Here is a 25,525-nt window from a genome sequence, read left to right on the forward strand (position 1 = left end):
GAGACTGAACATTAGTGTCAAATGTATGTTTACTCTGTAAAAATGGACTAACTTTGTAACTGCAAAAGAGCAGAAATAGCTAAAGGTCTGGAAAACAGTTCGAACTATCTATCAGTTAAAATGTATTTGATTTAACTGACTTATTGTGTTTGGCAGGTGCTCGCCAGTTCCTGCAAACTTGAAACTATACATCCTATTTTTTTATCTACTCAGTACTTGGTTTTCCAATAGTGCCATTCTAATGGAGCAAAACCTATACTGATCCCCTTTCTTTGATATAGCTATTTTTCAGTTGGCTTGGTGCTTTCACAGTTGGACATGCAGGCAGCTTTTTCAGATATTTTATGTGTGGTTACTTATTTGAATTGCAGTAGCTAGGAGTCCTGGTTATGGACCAGGACTCCGTTTTACAAACACAAGGACTGTCTTTTAAAATAATTCATACTGTGTATAACATTGATTGGGAAGCTCTCTGGTAAGTGTTCTTTCCAATGGTAAAATAACTTATTCCTCCTTTATAGGTTCTGAGTGTGAGTGCATAGGTCACTTTAAGCTGATATTCTCTCTTCTGCGTGTCCATGGAGCTGGTCAAGTGCAGCAGTTGGCTTTAGAGGTAAAAACATTGCTTACACAATATTTTTGTGTACCCAACCCACAGTATCCAATCACATGGATGCTGAATGTAGTTTGTTGCATGGATGAGCCAGGTACACCAGGCTAGGTTAAGAAATTGCAATTTTTTAATTTGCAGATAGAAACTGTTCTGTTAAAATCTGTCAGATATCAGTCATAACTTGCTCCTATTTAAAATCTTGACCTCGTTCCAAGCTTACTGCTTCATACGGTAGTTCCTGAACATTGGGTGTACATTTGAATGCTGACTGTTTTAGGATATACTAGTTTCTCAATGGTTTTAGCACTAATTAATTAATTAATTAATTTATATATATAAAAAATAAATTAATTAAGGCTAGTTTGACCATAGCCAAAAACTTTAACATATGTATTTTTAGGAATTAACATCTTCATTGTACATGTCCTTGTAAAATTTCAACATTGGGTTTTGAATCTAGGTTTATTGCACACACTGGAGACTACTGTGCTACAGTAGTGCTTAGAAGTGCTGATCGAGACTGGGGGGGGTGGGGTGGTCCCATTGTGCTAGATGTTGTGCATACACGTAGTAGGATAGTCCCTGCCTTGAAGAGTAAGCTAAATACTCCTGACAAAGTATGGGAAGGGAAACTGGTACAGAAGCGAAGTTATTTGACCAAGGTCATACAACACGGCAGTTGCAGAACTATAATTCTTGAGTCCTAATCCAGTGCCCCATGGACTGGACCATACTGCCTCAAGAGAATTTACCTGATACAATACTGCATTTCTTAGCCAAAAGTGGCTTAAATGTATAATCTAGCCCAGTGATTCCCAAACTTGTTCCGCCGCTTGTACAGGGAAAGCCCCTGGCGGGCTGGACCGGTTTGTTTACCTACAGTGTCCTCAGCTCCCATTGGCCTGTTCGTCCCTCGGCCCGCGCCGCTTCCAGCAGCTCCCATTGGCCTGGAGCAGCGAACCGCGGCCAGTGGGAGCCGCGATCGGCCGAACCTGCGGATGTGGCAGGTAAACAAACTGGTCTGGCCTGCCAGCGGCATTCCCTGTATAAGAGGTGGAACAAGTTTGGAAACCACTGATCTAGCCATTTGCCAGGAAATTTACTTTTTTCTAATGATTCATGCTTTTGATATTTTGCAGGTGGTGAACATAGTGACTTGTAACCAGGAATGTGTTAACAATATTGCCGAGGCAATGGTTCTTTCCAACTTACTGGCCCTCCTGCATTCTCTGCCTTCAAGTATGTACTGGGCAGTTGCTTGTAGAAAGAGATTTTTGTGTTTAACTTTTCCCAATTTTTTTTTTTTAATGATTTGGAATGCAAGTAGCTGAACTTGTAACCTGATCCTGAGAGGATCCTTAATGTTGTAACATGCATGACGTGGATACCCATTTTATGCACTTAACTTTTGGTTCAGCTCAAACACACCTCTTAAGCACTTAGATTTCCAGCTTTTCATTTTGGGAAACGTACAATTAACACCTCTTTGACATTCACTTTATAAATTGAATACTTATCGCTACAATTCTAAATCTATAAATTATGCAATATCTCAATTTTTGTAGTTTCAACTTGTTGGTCTTCACCTGAATGACACCTTTGCTATGAACTTTATAAAGTAAATTTTAGATAGATGGAACATACTTGCCTAACTGGAATTTAGTCAGGACTCTAAGCCTGCTATCTCTAACTTGTACTTAGTTTCAAATCCTTTCTTTCAAATTCTCATTAGGTAGGCTTCATTTTTTTACTCATTATTATGCTTTCCAGGAACCAGTTCTTTGGGAGGAAAAACTCCTTGGTTGGCTTAACACCAGAACTGAAGTGTTCTGTTCTTTGTAGTGCTCAGTCCAATAAATCTTGTATGGAAGAACTGATCATAACAACAGTCATAGTTTCTCTCATATTTCTGTTTAATCTTGACAGGTCGGCAGCTTGTTCTTGAAACGCTCTATGCCTTGACATCTAGTACAAAAATAATTAAAGAGGCCATGGCAAAAGGTACAGTATTCTCTGAATGGCTGATAAAATAAACTTGTACAAAATGAAGATCAAAACTGTTGCAGACACGGTGGTGTGAGATTTAGCTCTGATACTGAGAGCAGTGAATAACTAGTGGCTGCTGTGATTTGGAAAAACCTAAACTTTTTCCCCCTGTTTTTCCGAACAGGTGCTTTAATCTACTTATTAGATATGTTCTGCAATTCAACACATCCACAGGTCCGAACCCAGACAGCAGAGCTTTTTGCCAAAATGACTGCAGATAAGCTAGTGGGTCCAAAGGTGAGCAAGAGTGAATTTAAAAAGTTGCTAGGTTATTTTTCACACAAAGGACTTGATGTCCCTGAAATCAGAGGTACTGAACAACTCAAAATTCAGTCTTCTTTGAAGAGTTAAATGTAGTTTACTACACCTACCTGTGAGTCTCCCTCCCCCTCCCAACAGCTTTTGTGGGCTCACAAGGTTTTCTTAAGCTTTTCTCCTCTGTTGCTTGCAAAAGACTCAAACACGGGAAACTGATTGTACAACAACAGGGAAACTGGCTAGAAAAATCTTTCAGTTATAGTAACATTAGGTATTTGTCTGAAAACATTTTACCTTTTGTAATGTGATTAGATTGCAATGTTCCATGGGAGCTTGCATAAGAACAATATGTTTCATGTGTTGGCAAGAGTACCTGGTAAGATATAGATCACATTGGTAGATCTAGAGGGGTGTGGATTTAGGAAATACTGTTTTCCAGTATGTAAAGTCATTGATAGGGACAAAAGGCATCTTTTCAGGAAGGAGACTAAAGGGTAGATGCTCAATAGCGGATGAGATTGAAAATCAAACTTTCATATAAAAAATGTCAGTTATTTTTTTCCATGTTTATGTAAAGAGAAAATATATAATTTGTATTTATTTAACTGAAATGAATTAGTGTCATTTTATAACTTTCTAATTGTTAGATTTCAGTATAAAATCTCAAAAGCACCAGTAACCAGCATAACAAAGATGTGATCTCAGATTTATGATTTCTAATGGACTTTTAGTCATTAGATGCCTGCATTTGAGATGCCAATTAATGCTTGGGTTTTTATACCAGATAGCTTATTAACTGAAATAGACATGAAATTGAGTTTGTATGATGCTTTCTCTTATCAGACAGAAGTATTTTGGCATAGTCCTGTACAAATACATAATTAAAAAAAACTTTACTTAGGAAGACCTTTTATGATGCCATTGAGTTTAACTGGTATGGTGTTTGATATTACAAGATGGTGGGAATTGCTTTTCTTTTGCAGGTTAGAATTACACTAATGAAGTTTCTGCCTGGAGTCTTTATGGATGCCATGAGAGATAACCCTGAAGCAGCTGTTCATATTTTTGAAGGAACGCATGAAAATCCTGAGTTAATCTGGAATGATCTCTCCAGGGAGAGAGTATCAACAACAGTTCGAGAAATGATGCTAGAGTATGTAGACTTACTGTGTAAATAGCTACTGTATTTGCTAAGTGACACACTTGTGTAGCAGTTTGATTCCTTAAGTTCATTCTCATTAATTAACAGAAATATCCATTTGTGACAAAATTTGAGTTCTGATTGATTAAAAAGTAGAGAAGGATTAAGGCAATGCCTTCCAGTGGAGCACGTGGGTTGAGTAGAGCCTCAGCACAACTGTGAATAATAAGTACCAAGAAATGCAGTGCATGTAACTGCCACTTGATGGCCACCAGCTGCCTATGAAGATCCAGAGAAAAGGAAGGCACTTAGTTCTGTGTGCTCTCTCGGCCCAGCAGGTCACATTGTTTCAAACTTGAGAAGGGAGAATTGAAAGTGAGGGGGAAAGAAGGTAGAGTTTTGGAATTTGACCCTTGCTTAACCATTACACATGACAAGGAGTGGGGGAGCCAATAAGGAGAGTGAAGGTTGGGATTTTGAATGGGAGCCAAAGTTTTGTTGTATCTAGGATCGATAGTCTTCTAATTCACCTAATTCCCTTTTTTATAATAGGCACTTTAAACTTCAGAGGGACAACCCTGACACTAACTGGAAGGTAAAAGCAAAAAATGTTCATATTTTGGGGCCCCAAGAGAAACCGTAGGGAAATTGGTAATAAGTGCTCATGCTTTGTTTTCACATGCATTCCTTTTCTCTGCAGTGGCATAGAAAATGCCAGCGACATGCTTCTAGCAAAAACCACCTGCTCTCTCTCATTACTGTAGTCTAGAGTTAACATCTAAAAAAGAAGTTACACTGTAGAATTACTGAATCTATCCTCCAAATAACCCCACAAATTTGGTCTCTTGCTAGAAGCATTTAAACACAGGTGGGCTACAAATGTACATAAGAGATAAACTTAACAGTGACGTTCAAAACTAAATTGTGATCAGAGAACCTTAACTGGTCCCCAGTATGCTGACTTTCTAAACAATCAAATCTTCTGTTACACGATCATAGCAAATTACTCTGTTTTCCAGTTGTTAGTAAGCCATTAAGGTTTTCGTCACATAAAAATGTATGTCTGGGCCAACTGAATTGGTTGTGTAGTAAATGCCACCTCACTAGTCTGAATTGTTAAATGTATGATAAAGTATTTGTAAATCTGTCCTAAAAATGAGTCCAGTGGCACCTTAAAGACTAACAGATTTATTTGGGCATTTCGTAAAAAACCCACTTCAGGTGCATGAAGTGAAACTTACTGATACAGGCATAAGTATACTGGCACATGAAGAGAAGGGAGTTACCTTACAAGTGGAGAACCAGTGTTGACAAGGTCAATTCAGTCAGGGTGGATGTGGTCCACTCCCAATAATCGAGGAGGAGGTGTCAATACCAAGAAATACTGGTTCTCCACTTGTAAGGTAACTCCCTTCTCTTCACGTGCCAGTATATTTATGCCTGAATCTGTAAATTTTCACTCCCTGCATCTGAAAAAGTGGGTTTTTACCCACGAAAGCCTTTGCCCAAATAAATCTTAGTCTTTAAGGTGCCACTGGACTCCTCATTGTTTTTGTGGATACAGACTAACACATTAGAATCTCTTCCACTGCCACTGCAATTCTAGTAATTTGTCAGAACTACGTTTTCTGAGGGGAGACAATTGAGTAGTGTTAGGAAATAGCTTAACATAAACAACACACCGTGACCTGTAGAGTACATGCTGGATGGTTTCACATTTAAAACTGTCAAACACACGAGAAGGAAAAATGCAATTGTTAGTTCAGAGTTTTATTGGAACCGGAACTTTTCTACCAGTTCTGGTGTAAAGCTTCAAATATTTGAATGTCTTTCATAAAAGTGGAGATAATTTACTAAGAAATCAGGCTCGTTAGATTCTCCTCAGTTAATTCTATACATAGAACTCAGTCTTCATCAGCTATGTTGTTTAATTTCTTTTGTGATTAGTGTCCATCACTAGTATGTTTGCATTCACTGCAACTAGCTGAACCCATGGATTTACTTGAAAATGCCCACTCACCATACAGTACTTCCAAGTTCAGGGTCTTGTTATATAGGAAAGAATCAGGTACCTAGTGTTTCTACAGTAAGTTATTGTAAAGAAATTATGGTATTGCTAACTTTGCTGAACAATTCTGTGTTGGATGTGTTTTAGGGAACAGAAAGCTGGTGTTATGTGAGTCTCCTTTAATGAAAAAACTTTAGTAAAATCATGGCTGTAATTGGTTGCAGGGTTTTACTGATTTGCCTCTTTCCTGATAAGAGAGGTGACTTGTTGCTGAGTTATATGGTAACTTCTGTTCCTCTCCAATTTTATATAGCTGCCTGAAGACTTTACTGTGGTGTATGGTGAAGCAGAAGGTGAACTTTCTGTAGGGGGAGTCTTCTTAAGAATCTTTATTGCCCAGCCGGCCTGGGTTCTACGAAAACCTAGAGAATTTCTTATTGCACTGTTGGAAAAATTCACTGAACTGCTGGAGAAAAATAACCCCCATGTAAGAAGCCTTTGTAGCTATGCTTTCAAAATTGTGATCAACATATAGTAAGGGCAAAGTTGGGCAAGTTTCAGAGCAATAATGTAAGATGCTAATTAGCATTTGGTTAACTTTGCTTCTGTCTTGCTGTCTTGCTTCTGTCTTGTATTTCTGCTTGCAGTGGTGGTAGCCGTTTCCTTTCCAACATAGAAATAGCTTTAAATCTTATTTCTGATTTTGTGCAAAAGCACTTAGATATGATGAAGCGCTTTAAAAATACTAAATAAGCAAACAATTAGAATTTGAATGCCTTCAATCAAGAGTCCCTGTCTTTTGATTGCTCCTTTAAGTCCTATTGGAGTTTTAGCTCAGGGTATTGACTGGGGAATGCAAATCCAAGATCGTTCCGCAAACATTCTGTAACTTCATGGCTTGCTTGGAGGAAAACTGCACCTGTCTAGCTCAACCTAACAGTACAAAAAATCACAGGAAAAGCACTTGCCAACATAAACTGCCACATTAAGAGCAGGTTAGAAATGGACATTCAGTTTGTGCCGCTGGCCTCCCATACTGCTGTTGACCCTGTTACATCACTGCTGAGCAAGGTTGCCTCCCCCAGCACTCAGCTCAGTGTAAAAAGAATTATCCATTTTTAGCTTATTCAGAGGATGAGCAAAATCATTAATTGTTCTTGAAACTCTGTGAGGGAAGGCAATGGTTCAGTGATATCAAATTTGACTTTTTTAATAATTCCCTGGACACTGTCTGGAGGAACTCAGGTAGGCTGAAGCCCATGCTGGCTCAGTTACTTCTACTCTACTTTTTTTAAATGAAGCAATGTATTCAGTGAGTTTATGCAAACTTGTGTTTTTTGTTAATAGAGATGCATTCTTCCCCCCCCTCCCCCCCAAAATGTACTGGCTTTAAATCATTGTAGAGATCAATATGCATCTGTAATACTTCGTAACTTCTGACTTTCCACAGATCTGAAACAGCAAGTACTTGCACTGGGTTTCTTTAATGTACTAGCTAATTTTGACCTGGAAAATTAATAATTTAATGCAAAGACTTGTATGCTTTCACAGGGGGAAACATTAGAAACTGTAACAACGGCAACCGTGTGCCTCTTCAGCACTCAGCCTCAGCTAGCAGATCAAGTCCCACCACTTGGTCATCTCCCCAAGATTCTCCAGGCTCTAAATCACAAGAACAATGCTATTCCTAAAAGTGCTGTTCGTGTCATACACACGCTGTCTGATAATGAGGTACCACATTTAAGGTTTTCTTTTAGATGGAATGTATATACTAAGTGTATATGGCATGTACGTTCATACCAACTTAGGGCTTGTTTACCTGGCCCAACAAAGCACTCTAGAGGGATGCGATTTGTAGAGCACTCTAACTGTCACACTTAGACCTGGCTGACGCACTCTAAAACGTACTAGTTTGTGGTAATGTAGTGTTAATACAAGCCAGGTACCTTTTGGAGTGTGCCAGCAAGGTCTACACGGGGTAATCGGAGCACAACATGTTGGAGCGCTTTACCACGACCTGTAGACAGGCCCTTAATTACTTTTGTGGCGAATAAATCTTCGGAGAACTCTCCTAATAGCCATACTGGTTACCTATGTGGTATTTCACCTCCACATTCTTAAAACTAAGCCAACATAGCTTCTAATGATAGGTGGGTTTTTCTTCTGTGTTTGCTGTATTACTGTGGTTGATTGATTAGTAAGTGGTTTTAATTCATCCTAATTATGGATAAAAGCATCCAGCAAACGTCTGCTGCAACAGTTGGGGCCTGCTGCTACTATTGTGAAACATGTAAAACTCCAGGAAAATGTGAAGGGGACAGTTGGATATCTGCAGTTTACCATCACGGTAGATGTAGAAGTTACAATAGTACTCATGATTTGAATTTTAGATTAAAAATACAATCAATACAGCACAAATGTTTTTCCTTCTCTATGTACAGCTTTGTGTTCGAGCAATGGCATCACTTGAGACCATTGGCCCTTTGATGAATGGAATGAAAAAGCGATTGGATACGATTGGTCTAGCCTGTGAAGCACTTAATCGAATGTTTCAAAAGGAGCAAAATGATTTAGTAGCCCAAGTAAGCAAGCTGTTCTAAAGAAATGGTATAAGTACTTGCATACCTGAGTATGAGAAGTATTAGTATTAGTTCAGAAGGTGTGCAAGAACTGTGTCCTGTGATTACTGACTACTTTAGAGTGCTAGATGGTGCTCACTTCTGTCTTGCCTATTAACTTGTCTATTTTCCCATTGTCGGTCTAGTACTATTAAAAGTCCTGGTTTGATAAAGCTAGAATCTGAAGTCCCTCACCCATAGCTCAGAACTGCAGTACAGGCTTCCCCAGGCTCTTTGGACAACATACTTAGACTTTATTGTAAAGCTTCTAAGGTGAGCGGGTAGCTCATGACTTGCATTCTCTAACTTCTAACGGTAGGAAAAAAAAAGGTGTCCGTAGTGCTTGCTTCAAGGATGTGGACCAGGAGCAGAACTGCTAACTCACTTCATAATTGTCACCGAGTAGCTTAGTGTCTTCCGAGTTTCATTGACATCATTGTATTTTCTTTTTTTCCTGGCATTTTTATCTTGTCTGCAGCAGTATGAGCTTAGCTGTTTGCATACATGTACTGACCTGTCTTCAGAAGTAGGTGTAATGGAGCCATTCAGAGTATTGTGGATCTTCAAAAGAGAGATCCTGTTTTTTTCAAAAAGACCAAAAAAAAAAAACAAACCTTTTTAGTGCAACAACTGTTCTAAAGCAGAGTGAAGTGAGCAATCAAACACTGGTAAAAGTCCATTCAATTCAAATGTTCTCAAAGTCCATAGTATTAAGTATCTCCAATAATTTTGCTTTGTAGGCTTTGAAAGCAGATTTGGTTCCGTATCTCCTAAAATTGCTTGAAGGTGTTGGCCTAGAAAATTTGGAAAGCCCATCTGCCACGAAGGCTCAGATAGTTAAAACCTTGAAGTCTATGACTCGCAGCCTACAGTATGGAGAACAGGTAAGTACTTACTAACAATAGGGTGACCAGATGACCCAATTTTATAGGGACAGTCCCGATTTTTGGGGCATTTTCTTATATAGGCTCCTAATAACCCCTCACCCCCTGTCCCGATTTTTCCCACTTGCTGTCTGGTCGCCCTAACTAACAATCTTCTGAATCGTTGGGCTTGAGAAAGCTTAATCGTTATATACACAGATACAGTTTTGAGCCAGTATACCTGAGAGCATGTCTCCCAGCCTAACCTTTATTGACGTGCTTAAGCTGTGTCAACTAGTGGTCTATGTTAAGTGGCAGAGTATCCCAGATTCACAGCTTTTAATGAAAAAAGAACAGGAGTACTTGTGGCACCTTAGAGACTAACAAATTTATTAGAGCATAAGCATATGCATCTGAAGAAGTGGGCTGTAGCCCACGAAAGCTTATGCTCTAATAAATTTGTTAGTCTCTAAGGTGCCACAAGTACTCCTGTTCTTTTTGCTGATACAGACTTACACAGCTGCTACTCTGAAACCAGCTTTTAATGAGTCAGTCAATCCATATCTTCCTATGAAGGGAAGATCAGGAGCAGAGGATGAGACTTGTAGGCCACCAGACAAACTATAGAAATAGCGTCTGAGAGGCCTAGAGTGCCAGGAAGGCGGCTGACATCTGAAAGTAGATAGGCAAGACTGATGCACAGGTGTTCTCGGAGCCTGTACTGCAGTGGGTGAAGAGTAAAATATCTGGAGAACTGCAGCTTGAAATTGGATTCTTGAAAATTCATCTGCACAGAGCATGCTTTAGAGTTGAGACCTAAAAAATAAATTGTCCAAGTAACACAGATTCCTCTGACCAGTTGAGACAGTGTGTACGTTCCCACTCCCACAGCAATACTAAAATCAGAATCTTGTTCATACATCCCTCTGGTTCAGTTAGTCCTGGGTCCTTCTTCCATCCTCGTTCAAGACTATCAAGTACTATCCAGATTGATGTTCTGATTCTGCCGCAAGGCAACAGTTCTGCTTCTCAGGCTATCTGGCATATGAGGCAGGAGGCTGCTACCATTGCTTCTGCTCTCCTTGTTGACCAACTGAATGGGTGAGGGAAGAGAAGCACTAGGGAGAAATTCAAGCTGTTCAGTAGCACTAAATCTTCTTGGGATATCCATGCTTGTATGTTAACCCCCACCCGAACAGCGACCAACTGTTTACCCTGTGTAATAGTTGTGGTTTTGGGTTAGGATTGTGTATGCCTATTTGGATACTTAAGTGTTCATTTTTATAGATCTAGTCAATTTCTAAAAACTGACCTTACCACCATTAGTAAAGAGTAGAATGTTTCCATCCAGCTATTGTAAGCAGTTATTAAATGTAGACACTTACCAGCTCTTTATGTTATAGGTAAATGAAATCCTGTCTCGTTCCTCTGTGTGGAGTGCCTTCAAAGATCAGAAACATGACTTGTTCATTTCTGAGACACAAACAGTAGGATACCTCACAGGTCAGCAACACTTATTTCAGATGAGAGTTGTAACCTTCACTTCACTGCTACTGTTTCAAATGAACCTTGAAATATGCCTGAATAGAGCTGAGAAACTTGATTCATTGTTTAAGGGTGTGGTGGATACATCCTCTATCCTCCAAAGTTTTGCTGCCATCATGTGGCCATTTCGTTGCACTATACTAACGCTATGAAGTACTGTTGTTTTTCATTTTATACTGTTTGATGTCTTCTGCTAACATGGGTAGGCCATATCTGTTGTTGTTAGCCCATGGCTGGCGCATACCTGAACATATATTTCCGAGGAATCCATTACTATGGTTTTTAGTGTTTAAAAATAAGTGTATTGGGCTTTATAAGACTTCTTAAGCTTGCAGATTTTCCTACCAATAGCAAATAGTCCTCACAGTGCTCTGTGGTGATACAGCTAAAGTTGTTCCAGCTCCCGCTGGCTGTTGTACTTAAATATCACAGGCAAAGTTCTCATAAGTGCCTAAGAGCATAGTTCATTGTGGCTTCATCACTTCTAGTTGTGTGGGCTCTAGTCTCCATTTTTCAAATGGCATAATTTTTGTTCAAAAGCAAATTTTGCCTTTTTGTGACTTGGATTTATCAAGAAATACAGTGTTACCTGTTCACACTGTGCAAATATTTGATTAATTTATTGAGTCCTGAAAGCTCAAAATTATACTGAAGCAGCATACTTGTATTCTGAAACCTGTAACTTTGTGGTAGGAAGAGTTCAAACTTTGAGAAACTTGCATGGCTAGATTTTTCATTTTGATAAGACATACTGTATTATACTGTGGTTTCCTTCATGGAGTCCAAAGCTAAACTTATTTTATTTAACAAACAATGAGTTAGTTCAGTTTTAGTTGATGTTGAACATTTCTACATAACCTACAAACTGTCCACAAGCTGTAACAGGTTTCTTCTCTTCTCTTTGATTGCTGATAAAAGCAACCTAGAACACTGTTAGGAAATTTCTCCACTAAAATAAATTATTCAAAACCGAGGGAAAGGCCAAAAGGTTGATGTGAGATTTTAATTTTTAAGACTTCTGATTTTGAAGGACTTCATTAAGCCTTTTCTCCTTAAGTCAAATATGACTAAGCTTTTCCTCACAGTCCAGGGAACTTGCATGCCTCTCCCCAGATAAGCACAGATTTAGTCACACCTTCTCTCTACCTGATGTGGTCATCAACCCTCACTTGTGAATTAATACTGACTAGATTATTCACACATTAAGACAAATGCATAGAAAGGAAAGGCTCTGATATTTCTGATTATATTTCCAGATAAATCTCACTGAGCCCTTTTGGCTAATTTAAGGTTAAGAATGTTATGGCCTAGGACAAGTTCTCAAACTGGGGGTCAGAACCCCTGAGGGGATCACGAGGCTATTACGTGGGGGGGTCACGAGCTGTCAAGGGTCACCAGTAAAAAAAGTTTGAGAGCCACTGGCCTAGGAGCAGATTCTTAGCATTTGTTGGGCTGTAGGAGAATACCATTATTTGAACAGGAGAACACTAATTTTGTGGTTTGTTTGCCATACGTGAAAAGGGCAAAGCACTTCTTAGTCACACGGGATGTTCAAGACTGTCTAGCTCAGGGGTGGGCAAACTTTTTGGCCTGAGGGCTTAATCAGGTTTCTGAAATTGTATGGAGAGCCAGTTCGGGGAGGCTGTGCCTCCCCAAACAGCCAGGCGTGGCCCGGCCCCTGCCCTTATCCAACCCCTCCGTGCCCACTTCTCACCCACCCCATGGGACTCCTGCCCCATCCAACCTCCCCGTTCCCTGGCAGCCCCCCAGGGACCCCTGTCCCATCCACCCCCCTGCTCTCTGTCCCCTGCCAGCCCCCGGACCCGCTGCCCCATCCAACCACCCCTTCTCCCTGACTGCTCCCGGACCTCTCCCAATCATCTCCCCCCGACCCATCCAAACCCTCCTCTCCTCCTTGACTGCCCCCCACCCCCCCCAGGACCCCTGCTCCCATTCAACCCCCAGTTCCCCACCCTCTGACCGCCATGACCCCTATCCACACCCCCAGCCCCTGACCACTCCCCAAACTCCCCTGCCCTCTATCCAACCACCCCCTGCTCCCTTACTGCTCTGCCTAGAGCACCGGTGGCTGGCGGTGTGGCTGCACCAGGACGGGCAGCTGCGCCGCGCAGCAGAGAGCACCAGGTCAGGCCCCTGCTCTGCAGTTGCGCTGCCCCAGGAGCTCGTTCCTCCACTGCCCAGAGCATTGTGCCGGCAGCACAGTGAGCTGAGACTGCGGGGGAAGGGGGAACAGCGGGGGAAGGGCCGGGGGCTAGTCTCCCGGGCCAGGAGCTATGGGGCCGGACAGGACAGGCCCGCGGGCTATCGTTTGCCCACCTCTGGTCTAGCTATTTCCTACTCCATTTCTTTTGGTAAATGGTCTCTGCTTTCTTTCGGCTATCAGCGAGACATCAGAACCAATGTGGTTCGTTCCATGCATTGGTAGACTTCCTCCTGATGGATTCATTGCTCTTTTGCTAATTTTTGCTGAATAGAGTCCTACAGTATTTTATACCAAAGAAATCCTATAGTAAAAGTGTTAGCTGACTTCAGCTGTTTGGGGGCGGAGGGAGTGAGGGAGGGACCCAGACAACTTATATTCTTTCTGGACAAATCAAGTAACCTCTCTCTGCGTTTCTTGTTTGTAGCATTGGGCAATTCTTAAATGACAGGGGTGAGGCTAAATTCCTTATGCTTGTAAAGTGCTTTCTGATCATAGGAGGGAAGACTTTATAGAAATGATAACCTACCCATAAACTCTGAGCATTTCTCTATACTCAGCGCTTGTCTACACTTAGATTGCTGTAGCACTTTGTGAAGATGCTATCTACGCTGACACGGGAGAGCTGCTCTCATTGGTATAGATACACCACCTCTCCAAGAGGCAGTAACTATGTCGACCGGAGAAACCCTCCCGTCGACATAGCATCGTCTACACTGGGAGCTTGGTCAGATTAACTGCATTGCTCAAAGGTATGGGTTTTCCACACCTCTGAGCGACGTAGTTACAGTCCTGTAAATCTGTAGTGTAGACCAGGGCTGACAGTATTCTGCCCTATCTTTGCTTCAAACTGCTTCGCTGTCTGTCCTTCCCTTACAACTTCCCTTGCTTATTTCTTTTTCTCTCAGGTGTCTCTTCTCCTTCCCTTCTAACTGGTAGCAGTCCCCTTCACCTCAGAAGTGGGCTTTAGATGTGCTCTGCCAGGCAGCTTGCTAACGTCTGTGTAGCTCTCTAATGCAGGTAGATATCATTTTGCTAAATGCATGTTCCATTCACTGCACTCCTAGTAACTGACTTATACGCTCTTTTAGATGCATGCTATACAATAGAAGCAAGCGTGTAGTCTCCTCAAAATATTGTACAGGGGTGCAAAATACTATACAGACTACTAAACTGCTGCAATTGTACTTACAACTTTTGGAACAGTAACTTGCTCCTCCTAGAAGATACCTTGCTGAATGATGGTGTAAACATATAGACTAAACCATTCCTGAAGGAATTTATTGGAATATTCTTTCTGGGGGGAAAAAACTTGTGGAACAAATGAATTGGATTAGTATGTTGAATCTGTTAGGGTTCACGTGATTTTGAGTCCAGTCCACTGCTTTGTGCCAGTAGGCTAAGGTGTATATCCACCAATTGGTTTGTGAAACAAGTATACCTTGCATATATACAGTAATGGAGTTAAGCTTTATTCAGAAATCCCTAAGTAGCAGGTTGCCAAAAATTAACTTTTCTTCATGGCCAAGTGGTTTTTTTCATGGCTCTTCTTGAAAGGTGGTGTGCACTTTGGTTTCCTCATGGCACACGTTTGCCTTTTTCTTCTGAAATGTAAAACCGCATGGCTGTCAGTGTGCTGTAAGGAAACACTATTGCGTTTTGAGAATAGAACTTTAGATTTCAGTATTTATGTAGGTGATGGGAAATTAAATGGATACGTTCATTGATGATTTGTGTGACAAGTTCTAACTCCTTGAATATAGGGTAACAAAAAGCCATATAACTTCAAAAACAAAGGGGTTTTGTAGGATTTTTTGTTTTGAAAAAGCCCTATGGATCCTTGCACTTCCCCTGCCCTACAACCAGCTTCTTTTCACCAATCTGTGCTTTGCACACTTCATCCTCCAGTTGATTTTGCTTTTATATCAACTTTTCATGAACATGAAAGTGGACTACTTTCTACCTCAGTTTACTCACAAGATTCATGAAGGGTGTGATGCATTTGGATCACCTCAAGACACAAGAGGTGTCATAAAAATGTAATGTCCTTACTTGGCTACTGTTCTTGAGTCACCCAGATCCTATCTATGAGTCCAGGTTTCTCATGTGGAAAAATTTAGTCTTTGTGGCAGTGACTTTAGCTTCAAGCTCCAGTGACCAATCCACTGTAGACTAAGGTTACTGTTAAAAGGGAAGGAGTGCAGATCCGTTAAACTCTGATCCAAACAAGAATTACAGGGACTTTCCTTTTCTTCTGAGGAGATGGAACATTAATATTCACTTTCTTCAGGCTTGGCAGTGCTGTTTGTATTCTGAATGCTTTCTGCCTTTTAAGTGAAAAAGAAGCACTAGGAGTTGCGCTATGCCATCTCAACAGGGATAGAAATATTGCCAGCTAGTGAGACAGTTTAATGGCTCCATCCCTCCAAAGAATGGAAGTTCCTGCTAGTCGTATCTGAAAGCATACCCTCACTCTGGTGAGGGTATCTGGTTATAACAGGGGTTGGCAACCTGCGGCACGCGTGCAGATTTTTACTGGCCTGCTGCTGCCAGCTGGGGTCCCGGCTGCCTGCCCCGCTCAGCCCACTGGCATCCTGGGTGAACAGAACCCCTGGCCGGCAGCAGGCTGAGCAGGGCAGGCAGCCAGGACCCCAGTTGGCAGGAGCCGGGGGACGGAACCCCAGACCAGCAGTGTTCTGAGCCGTTCAGCGAACTGCCAGTCTGGGGTCCCAGCCATCGGCCCCGCTCAGCCTGCTGCCGGCGTGGGATACCAGTCGCCCGACCCGCTCACCTCGCTGCTGGTCTGGGGTTCCAGCTGCCCGTCTCCCTGCCAGCCGGGGTTCAGGCCTCCGGCCCTGCTCAGCCCTCCTGGGGAACTGGCAATTAGCCCAGGGCTCTGCTCCTGGCCTGGTCCCAGCGCTCTGCAGCCCTTCTCAAAAATTACACTACAGTTAGCTTAAAAACCTTAAACTTTGTATATTACAGTAATGGTTAAAAAATGTATAACGTTAATAAATACATAGTCTTGATGAAACAAAGTAGTTGCACTTATGTGCCTGTGCTTAATTTGTGTTTTTGATTTACCTTCTAAAAAAATCTTGCATGTCTCGCACCCTCAGAAAGGGCATCTCACACCCCTAGGGAGGGGATGCGTGCACCCCAGGTTAAGAACCACTGCACTAAACTGATAAGATCTGCATTTTAAATTAATTTTAAATGAAGCTTCTTAAACATTTTAAAAACCTTGTTTACTTTACATACAACAATAGTTTAGTTCTTCTATATAGACATAGAGAGAGACCTTCTAAAAACGTTAAAATGTATGACTGGCACGCGAAACCTTAAATTAGAGTGAATAAATGAAGACTCGGCACACCACTTCTGAAAGGTTGCCGACCCCGGGTTATAAAATATCTGAATACTAGTTGTCATTAGCAGCAAAGACTCCTGTGGCACCTTATAGACGTTATTGGAGCATAAGCTTTCGTGGGTGAATACCCACTTCATCGGATGCATGTATTCACCCACGAAAGCTCATGCTCCAATACGTCTGTTAGTCTATAAGGTGCCACAGGACTAACACGGCTACCCCTCTGATAGTTATCATTAGGTCACTTTATTTTGTCAGTTTCTCTTCCATTTGGCTGGAATTGATTTTTCTGGGGGTTTTTTTGGTTTGTTCCTTGTTGTCTAGGGGTACTCAGCGCATTAGATTTATTAAACTTCAGACTCTCAAATATATGAACATGCAATCTCTGCTTCCTTAAGCACAAATCCTCGGAATTTCCTAGGCTCTCGGACTACAGCTATAAATGAGATTTATCCTCTATTCCTAATGGCAAGTGTTAAAAATAAAAACCATAAAACAGATGATCTCCTTCTTAAGGTTAACAAAACTATATAAGGTCAAACAAACTGTGTCTCAGTATTTTCAAAGATGACAATTTTAACAAGGGTGATTCTGAGTAATAAGTATAGAGAACAGCCATTTCATTATATTAAAACTAATTATCAGTATTTTTTTCTTTCTCTCTTTCCTTTCCTCCCCAGGCCCTGGAGTTGCTGGCTACCTTACTGCAGGAACGACATCCTCTGTAATGCCCAGTGTACCACCCCCTGTAGACAATGAATTGGGAGATACCAGCTAAGGGATTTGAAATACCCATGAAAGACTTTTAAAGGCAGATTGGCCAGTGATGAGGAACAGCACTTTCCTCCGTCTGATGCTTTGAAATGAACTCTTACTGCCTTTCCAATTGTTTCCTGACAGTGTTATTCCTTTTTCTATGAATATATTTTTTTTAGGGGGAAAAAAGTCAGTGAGTCTGTCACATTGTAACATAAGAAAGCACTCTAAGGATCAGCCCAAATGAGTACACAAGAATTTTTTTTCTTGTTGTACGTAAGCACATTTTGTTCCTTTCTATTTGTTTACAAGACTGTGAATCAAACAACTTTTTCCTAGTTTTTATATTTTATGAATTAGCATGACTGGAGTTGAACTACAGTCTAGAAGAATTGGACTAAGTCACTTGACCCCCACCATCCCCACTAACAGGGCATTTTCCTCCTCTGCTCCAAGTCCTGACATGATCATTCTCATTGAACAATGACTTACTAGAGGTTTGTCCCTGCACTGGTTCACTGATGTCCTTAATCATTAACATTATCTTCCTGAGATCAAACCGCATTAGACACTTGTATGTATAACTGGCTTTACCAAATTGAAAACACTTCAGCAAAAAAAAAAAAAAAAAAAGTCAACCTGGTATGTAAGAACCTAGTGTAATTGTGAAATGTTCTATACATTATCCAGTATATAAAAGCTTTCTATATTGAATGTACATTATACAGATCACTCATATGTACATAAAAATTTTAAAAATAAAGGGAATTGAGAGCCTTGTTAATGAGACAAAAAGCTTTTCTATTAATGGAATGTTTCTTCCTTCTTGGAAATGATTAGAATTCTAGCGCAGCCAGCTAGACCGTACTTCTGAGAGAGGGGTGTTCTTGAGTGACTGGAAAAAATGTACTGAAGGAATTCGTGTATTCTAAGTATTTTATCACCCAGAAAATGTCTGACAAAGGAGAAAGTCCTATATCCTGGACACTAAACTAGAGCAAATTCTAGAGTAATATGTAAAAACTCAGATAGTAACATACTCTAACTTATAAATGCAGATAGAGGTGTAAAAACTGATCATATTCTTCCATTTCTGGTATTTAACAGAACAAATATTTCTAGTGGGTGCTGGTGGAATGCAATAATCAGCCAATCCCCAAGGAAAGAGTCCAGAAAATATTAAGCAGGTGTCTGTTAGTGCAATTCGGATAAATAATGCAGCACAAGTCAAAATTATATTGCCCCTTTGATCTTTTAATTATACAAAAAAGTACTGGGTCACCACAGCCTGGAGCTGTGGTGATGCAGTCCAATACACAGCTAAACACTATGCATAACCTCAGTCATTAGCAATGTTAGCAACATTGACCTTCCATATTCATTGTTAAGTTCAGCTGGGTAAAGTGTCATTATTATGGCCATAACTAAAAAATGGATGAAATTTTACCTTTGTCTGTAAACATGTGCACATGAGGAAAGAATCTGTCCTTTAATATTCAGTGGTATGGTTTTGCTGAGGTCACAATCTGGTCTACTGAAGACACATGCCATTGGCATAGGGGATGGCTACCTCTAAGCTACAAGCTTGGGTATCATCCCTCTGCCTGTGTATAGACTCTCATCAAGCTAGCAGAGTATAAGTAGCAGTGTACACTTAATAGCATGAGTAGCAGCAATGGAGGCTTTGCTGAATGAATACCCACATTCTGGACTGAGTTTGTGTGGCCTGCAATGCTTGCTCCCTAACTAATAGTTCCTTCTAAAACTTGATATGTTAATAAGTGATGCGTAGTAAAATCAATATTCAATGTCATATATGATGCCTGTCTGTCACTACACTGCTGAAGAGCTGCAGAAAGTGTTTCTTTACAACCAGCCAGAACAAGGCTAGAATCTGAGAGCAAGCAAGAGCTTTCTCTTGTTTCCTTAATTCTCTCTCTTCCCTCCCCCCTCCCCCCAACTCCTGCAGACTTGACTTTACACAAGGTATAGACAATTATTACTTGTCAGTGGTGAGCTGGATCGTTCGGTAGATTTAAGGCATTTTTGGCTTGTGCTACGAGCAACCCTTATCTAAGATTTTTGCCTTTAAGAATGACCTAAAAGAAATGTAGAAGCAGCAAAGAGTCCTGTGGCACCTTCTAGACTAATATGTATAGGACCATGAGCTTTCATGGGTGAATACCCACTTCTTCGGATGCACTCACGAAAGCTCATGCTCCTATACGTCTGTTAGTCTAGAAGGTGCCACAGGACTCTTTGCTGCTTTTACAGATCCAGACTAACACGGCTACCCCTTCGATACTAAAAGAAATGGAGTCTCCCTAAACACTGTTGTTGATCCTTTAGCAAAGCCGCAGCATTGGACTGTTGTGGGAGAAATCTTTTATTCAGACTTATTCAATGCATTAGTGACACTTGAAATCTCAAACAGTAAACTGCAAGCTTTAGCTGGATGCAGTGCCTTAAGTGAAACCATTTCACAAACATAACGTTCAACAGAGCTTCATAGAGGCCTTGATTGAGAGCACATCAGTACAACATAACTAAGGGCTTGATAAAGTAACCTTTCAGATTAGTAGCTGGAAGATTAACTGGAAAAATGTTATTTAGCAGCTTAGGACTCAGGTACCTCTAAGCAAAACAAATTCAAGTTACCCTTGAACTATTAAACTTATCAGTGTAGAATGTAGAAAATTTACCAAAATGTTAATATTAAAAATATAGGTAATTTTAGTTCAACTACCCTCAGTATTGCCCCCCCCCCAAATCATTCAGAGATTCCTTAAACAGAAGTAATGCTATTGTACAATTAGACTAAACTTTATTACATTTTTGAGGTCAGTTGCTTGGCTTGGTCCCATAGTTCCAGTTTTGCAATTGCTGAGAGGTGAACTTCATCAGGCCCATCAGCTATTCGTAGGGTCCGAATAAAGGCAAACCTGTGTAAGATGATGATCTGAAATTAGCGTGTATTCTAGAGCCTGCAGTGCCAGCATCTAATAGTGTGGGTTGGTAATGTGACAGCAAAAAATGCACCCCAAGATTTTCTTTTATAGTTATGTCTTCTCAGTAAAAACTGAAAGTAGGCTGTTTCCTTAATACATGAAATAAGGAAACTTGTGTTGCTAGAATTGTTTGACTGAACAGAACTGGTTAGGGGGAAGGAGCCACTCTTAATGAGCAGCACTAGCCTAGAAGAAACAGGAGTCAATCCAAGCTGGAAATTCTTCCTCAAGCCTAAATCCAGCTAGGAACCCAGTAGCTTTTTTTTATGCATTTACAAGATCGGAGCACGTGGAAAAGCCAGCGTCAAACTGATTTAGGAAGCAAGCCCTTCCACCTCTGCTGGCAATTGCCTGGGGGAAGAGCCTATCCTATTTGCACTGCCAGATGATGACTCAGTTTTTACTGTAATGTAAGCAGCCTGTTTAGAGATTTCAGATACACAGAGCCCTGAAGTTAAAATATCAGGGGACCTCAGGAGGTCATCTATTCCAACCCCCTACTCAAAGCAGGACCAATCCCCAACTAAATCCTCAAATGGCCCCCTTAAGGATTGAACTTATGACCCTGGGTTTAGCAGGCCAATACTCAAACCACTGAACTATCCCTCCCACCACAAGTTAACTGGTGCTATGTTGGGAATAGAGCCATTTCTCCTTCTACAACTCTTAAGTACCATTTCCTTTTCACTACACCCAAGCTGCTACAGTTCCCTTGGGTATCAACTGTAGTAATGCTAGCTGCTGTTTTTAGTTCCCCATGTAAGTCATCTATAGACTTGTCTGCTACTGCTTCTGAGCAACTGGATCTGTCCTTTCACCGCAAGCAGTAGCTGTTATGTTGTCAGAGAGAGGTCCTCAATCATGGGTGGTTGGGGGGGGGGGAGGAGTAGTGACCTTTAGGGGGATGGAACCAGCACCTTTAAAATGACCAGCACCAAGGTGAAAGGTGTGTGTGTACACATTGCCATTAGCCACTGTGGTCTGGCCCCTGTCAGCTGACTATTTGACTGCAGTGTAGCTGTTCAGGCTTGGGCTGTAGTCTGTGCTCTGGGACCCTCCAGCATCTTACACTGTAGTTAAATAGCCTCTTAGTGGAAGCCAGCTGGGATGGGCTCCCCTAATTGCAGTGCAGAGCACATCACACTCTGGTCATGCAACCTCATGTCTGGCCCCTAGACAGGGAGAACTACACTTAAGTCTCACTTCTAACTCTGGAAATGCACTGTTATATTACAGTACTACCTGGATGACCCATGGGGACTAGGCTCCCTCCCATGGTGATGGGTATTATACAAACAGGTCTTGAAGCAGGGGCTGTCTTATTAAGAGGATGAGAGTGGAAACAAAGTGCCTTGCCCAAGATCACAGGGAAAGCTGGGACATGAACCAGGAATCCCCATTCTATTGCACTGGTCTATTCTCAAATGATGCACTATTGGCATCAGTAGGGCTTGTGTGCCTCTGAAATCAGAATTGGATTTTGGCCCATAGATGAGAGCAAACTGATATATCTAAGTCAGCTATGAGAGAAGCAATAGTGATACTGAGACAGGAGTAGCCTGTACCCATGTCTTGTAGTGGAGTGAGTCCATCACTGCTCCTTGATTGCCAAAGGATGGCATGGTATAGCTGCCTTGGCAGCTATTGCTGGCCTCTAAACTGTGACTTAGTGCTCTGATAACAGAACCTGGTACTGACAAGCTTCAGGACACTAACTATTTTTCAAACTTTTACTTAGCTGCTGGGATCATAAGTGCAGCAGGTATAAGGGATATTTTCATTGTCAACAGTAAGGTGCTCTATTGCTGAGACAAAGGGTAACATGTTAAGTCCTTAAATAAGATTGGCAAAAGCGCTCTGAACTGCCCCTGAAGACCCAGCTTTGGAAGTAAACTTTACTCTAGCGCTAGGGCAGATTCTGCTCAGATTGATTAGATTAATATATTCATCCTTTCCCCCTTACAAAGTTACTGTCTTCAAAGCTCCTCTTCTGGACTGAGCCCCCTCACGTGACAGATTAGCTGGAGTTGGTTTTAGAAAAGTGTTTGTATAAAATGTAGATTCTCCATCACTGAGTCATCAGAAGATCCAGTCTTGGTAAGACACTAGTTCAACCCCAAGTTATAGAGATCAATGCAAGAATCACTGGGTGAAATTCCAGTGCATGGTATGCAGGAAGTCCGAGTAGATTACAATATCCCTTCTGGTCTTAACTGAATAAATTTTGTTTTGTATTTCACCTCTACTCTAAAGTGGCATAATGCCTTTGAGTACAGGAGACAAAATTCTGCTTTCAAATGCAGCCCCACTGACTTCAGTGGAGGTATAAGAGTACAGCAGGGTTAGAGCTGGGCAGATAATGGATTGTTCCATTCAGGGCCGGCTCCAGGGTTTTGGTCGCCCCAAGCAGCCAAAACAAAAAACAAAAAAAGCCACGATTGCGATCTGCGGCGGCAATTCGGCGGGAGGTTCTTCGCTCTGACCGGGAGTGAGGGACCATCCGCCAAATACCTGGACGTGCCGCCCCTCTCCGGAGCGGCTGCCCCAAGCACCTGCTTGAGAACCTGGTGCCTGGAGCCAGCCCTGGTTCCATTCACTGACAGAAAAAAAAAAAAAAAAAAAAAAAAAAAAAAAAAATCATTTGGATCAAACTGAAAATGGAATTTTAAGTTTGTCAAAAATCAAAAGAGCAGCAGTATGTCTTAGCCACTGGGCTCTGGGTCATTCTGTCAAAACTGTTTCACTTATTTATAAACAGTAACGAGAGTAGGGACTTGAACCCTAGGTGAGCCCTAAATTCAAGTCCCTGTTCTAATACTAATTATTTATTTAAAAGTAAAACAGCTTCCAGGGGTCTGATTGAGAATGACCCAGAGCCCTGTGGCTAGGACATCCTGCTGCAATGTGAGACTAAAGTTCAAATCCCTCAGTAGGCAGAGGGAGGAAGTGAACCTGGATCTCTGATATCCCATGAGATTGTCCTAACCCCTGGGCTAAAGGTGATCAGGGAGCTGGCTATCTCCCCCACTCCTCAAACTTTAAAAATCTAGTCATTTGCTTTTCTGAAAATGCCTGAGGTTGAAACAAAATTTTGAGGTTGGGTCAAAATTACATGTTTTTGACATTACTAAACTACTTAGAGTAGTTTGGGGTGGTCAAAACTATCTGACAAACTTGATGAAAAGTCACATAGTTTTGGGTCTGTTGAAACTGCATTTTTTTTTAATCAAATTACTTGCCAAGAAGAAACTGCCCCGCTCCAGTCCCAGCAGAATTTGGCTCAATCCGACCTGAAATGCAGAGCCTTTTAACCAGTTTGACAAGAAAGGGGAAATACTGCTAGTGTTTGAGAAACATGGGATAGATATCCCTCCTACTCACATACGAGCCAAAGGAAAATCCTGAGAAACTCCAGCTCCTCCACAAACTTGGATTGCATAGTCCACCACTTTAAGGACAGCTCTGGGTGCAACCACCTTGATCATAGCTATCTGTATTTTAACAAAACAAACAAACCTGAATGTAGGAGTTTTCCACCATAAGGGGTGTAGGAAATGGGAATTTCCACACAGCTCTGGTCCTGTTTTTTCCACAGGCCCAGTTCCAAGAGCTGGATTGCAACAAGCTGTGCATTTGCCACAACTCAGGGACTTGGGATTGCAAGCTTCCACTCCACCTTTAATGTGACTATACCCTGACCTTCAGGAATGATCTGAGTGGCTACAAAAGATTATTCAGTCTTTGGACACACTCAATTCTTGGTCTCTCAAAGACTGCCAACTGCTTTGTTCTGTGATGGGGACACTTCTAGAAACTGGACTAACATGTCATATCAAATTTGGGCTATATTCAAATAATTGTTGCAAGGTGCTAGCTCCTAGAGAAGGGTAGGGTACTTCGCACCATGCAGGATTGTGGCATTAGAGAGGAAGGTTCTGTAACTATCCTCTAGGCCATCCAAATGCACTCCACCCCATTTATACCTTTAGGCTTAGAGTAACAAGTAATGATTTCACCTGGAACATAAATAAATATATCAGGTAAAAGATTACCAATATCCATCAATGACTGGGCATGTTTAACCTGTTCTAAGTGGCTAATAAACAGTAGTGACCAAAAATATCAAGCTTTTGCACAGGAGGGGCAAGAGAGCCCAGATTTAAGACAATGCAGTGACTCTTTGATTTCAGAATTTCCCCCGGTATTTCTTTTACTGGTTTCAGTGGGGTAAATCTATTAAGCAGAACTGATTGGAAAAGGGCAAGGAGGTGCCAGGAAATTAAAAAACAAAACAAAACAAAACACCCAAGTTCTATTTTTCAAAACACAGCAAGTTCGCCATTTCTTTTTGGCAACTGGAAAAAAAATCTTGTTAAAAAATAAATGAAAAATTGAATTTTCTGTGAAAGTGTGCTCTTCCATAAACAGGCTGGGGTTTGTCAAAAAATTTCCACCAGCTCTATTAAGATAGGAGCGAATCCTGAAAGTGGGTCCTTTATTACTTTAATTTTTTCCCTCAATGACCAAAAAAACCCAAAACCCCAACCCTGCTTACCTCTTTCCTTGCTTGTGCACTGCCCTTGGTATCAATGCTGCTGGCTGCTTTCAGTGTAAGCAATCGGGCCTGCTCAATAGCAATGCGGCTTTCAGCAATCCAATGGGCAACAACCTCCTGTAGAGACATAAAGAGAAAACTGGGGGCATGAAACAGACCAACATCATCCGGGTTTCCAGAACAACCCTTTGCCTCTCTTCAGGGCCAGCTCTAGGATTTTTGCCGCCCCAAGCGAAAACAATTTTGGCCGTCCCGCCCCCCGCGTTTTTTTCTTACCCCACCCCCGACCCCACCTCAACTCTGCCCGTTCCCCAAATCCCCAGCCCTGCCTCCTCCCCCCAGGCTCTCAAGCCTAGGAGGGAGGGAGACAGAGGGAGAAGCAGCGCGTGCGCCGTGGCCACTCAGGGTCTCCCCCTCCCTCACAGGCTCTCAAACCCGGGAGGGAGGGGGAGATCCCAAGTGGTCGCGGCGCACGAAACAGCTGATTCGCGCGCCGCTGCTCCCCCTCCCTCCTGGGTTTGAG

The 25,525-nt window shown here is 41.7% G+C and overlaps 2 protein-coding genes across 6 annotated transcripts in view; one reads left to right on the forward strand and one right to left on the reverse strand.

Moving 5' to 3' along the window:
• Positions 1-18,082, forward strand: part of DNAJC13 (DnaJ heat shock protein family (Hsp40) member C13) — a 95,786-nt gene extending 77,704 nt beyond the window's left edge. For 2 of the 4 annotated variants that reach the window (XM_034760924.1, XM_034760925.1), the window contains 12 exons: positions 522-613; positions 1,753-1,852; positions 2,540-2,614; positions 2,784-2,896; positions 3,901-4,070; positions 4,611-4,653; positions 6,380-6,553; positions 7,618-7,797; positions 8,508-8,648; positions 9,425-9,568; positions 10,951-11,050; positions 17,364-18,082. In XM_034760924.1, the coding sequence (XP_034616815.1) occupies positions 522-613; positions 1,753-1,852; positions 2,540-2,614; positions 2,784-2,896; positions 3,901-4,070; positions 4,611-4,653; positions 6,380-6,553; positions 7,618-7,797; positions 8,508-8,648; positions 9,425-9,568; positions 10,951-11,050; positions 17,364-17,461 (1,430 nt within the window). In that variant the 3' untranslated portion in view covers positions 17,462-18,082. Of the gene's footprint in view, positions 1-521; positions 614-1,752; positions 1,853-2,539; positions 2,615-2,783; positions 2,897-3,900; positions 4,071-4,610; positions 4,654-6,379; positions 6,554-7,617; positions 7,798-8,507; positions 8,649-9,424; positions 9,569-10,950; positions 11,051-14,221; positions 14,334-17,363 lie in introns of those variants that run through there. The other 2 variants (XR_004644487.1, XM_034760926.1) reach the window with 2 other exon arrangements.
• A 590-nt stretch (positions 18,083-18,672) lies between these two features.
• The window catches only part of ACAD11 (acyl-CoA dehydrogenase family member 11), a 56,617-nt gene continuing 49,764 nt past the window's right edge, over positions 18,673-25,525 (reverse strand). For both annotated transcript variants that reach the window (XM_034760927.1, XM_034760928.1), the window contains exons 18-20: positions 25,003-25,119; positions 23,829-23,938; positions 18,673-20,381 (exon numbers count right to left, since the gene is read on the reverse strand). In XM_034760927.1, coding sequence (XP_034616818.1) covers positions 20,267-20,381; positions 23,829-23,938; positions 25,003-25,119 — 342 coding nt within the window. In that variant the 3' untranslated portion in view covers positions 18,673-20,266. The remainder of the gene's footprint in view (positions 20,382-23,828; positions 23,939-25,002; positions 25,120-25,525) is intronic.

Source organism: Trachemys scripta, chromosome 2 (genome assembly GCF_013100865.1).
Source record: "Trachemys scripta elegans isolate TJP31775 chromosome 2, CAS_Tse_1.0, whole genome shotgun sequence".
NCBI classification, from domain to species: Eukaryota; Metazoa; Chordata; order Testudines; family Emydidae; genus Trachemys; species Trachemys scripta.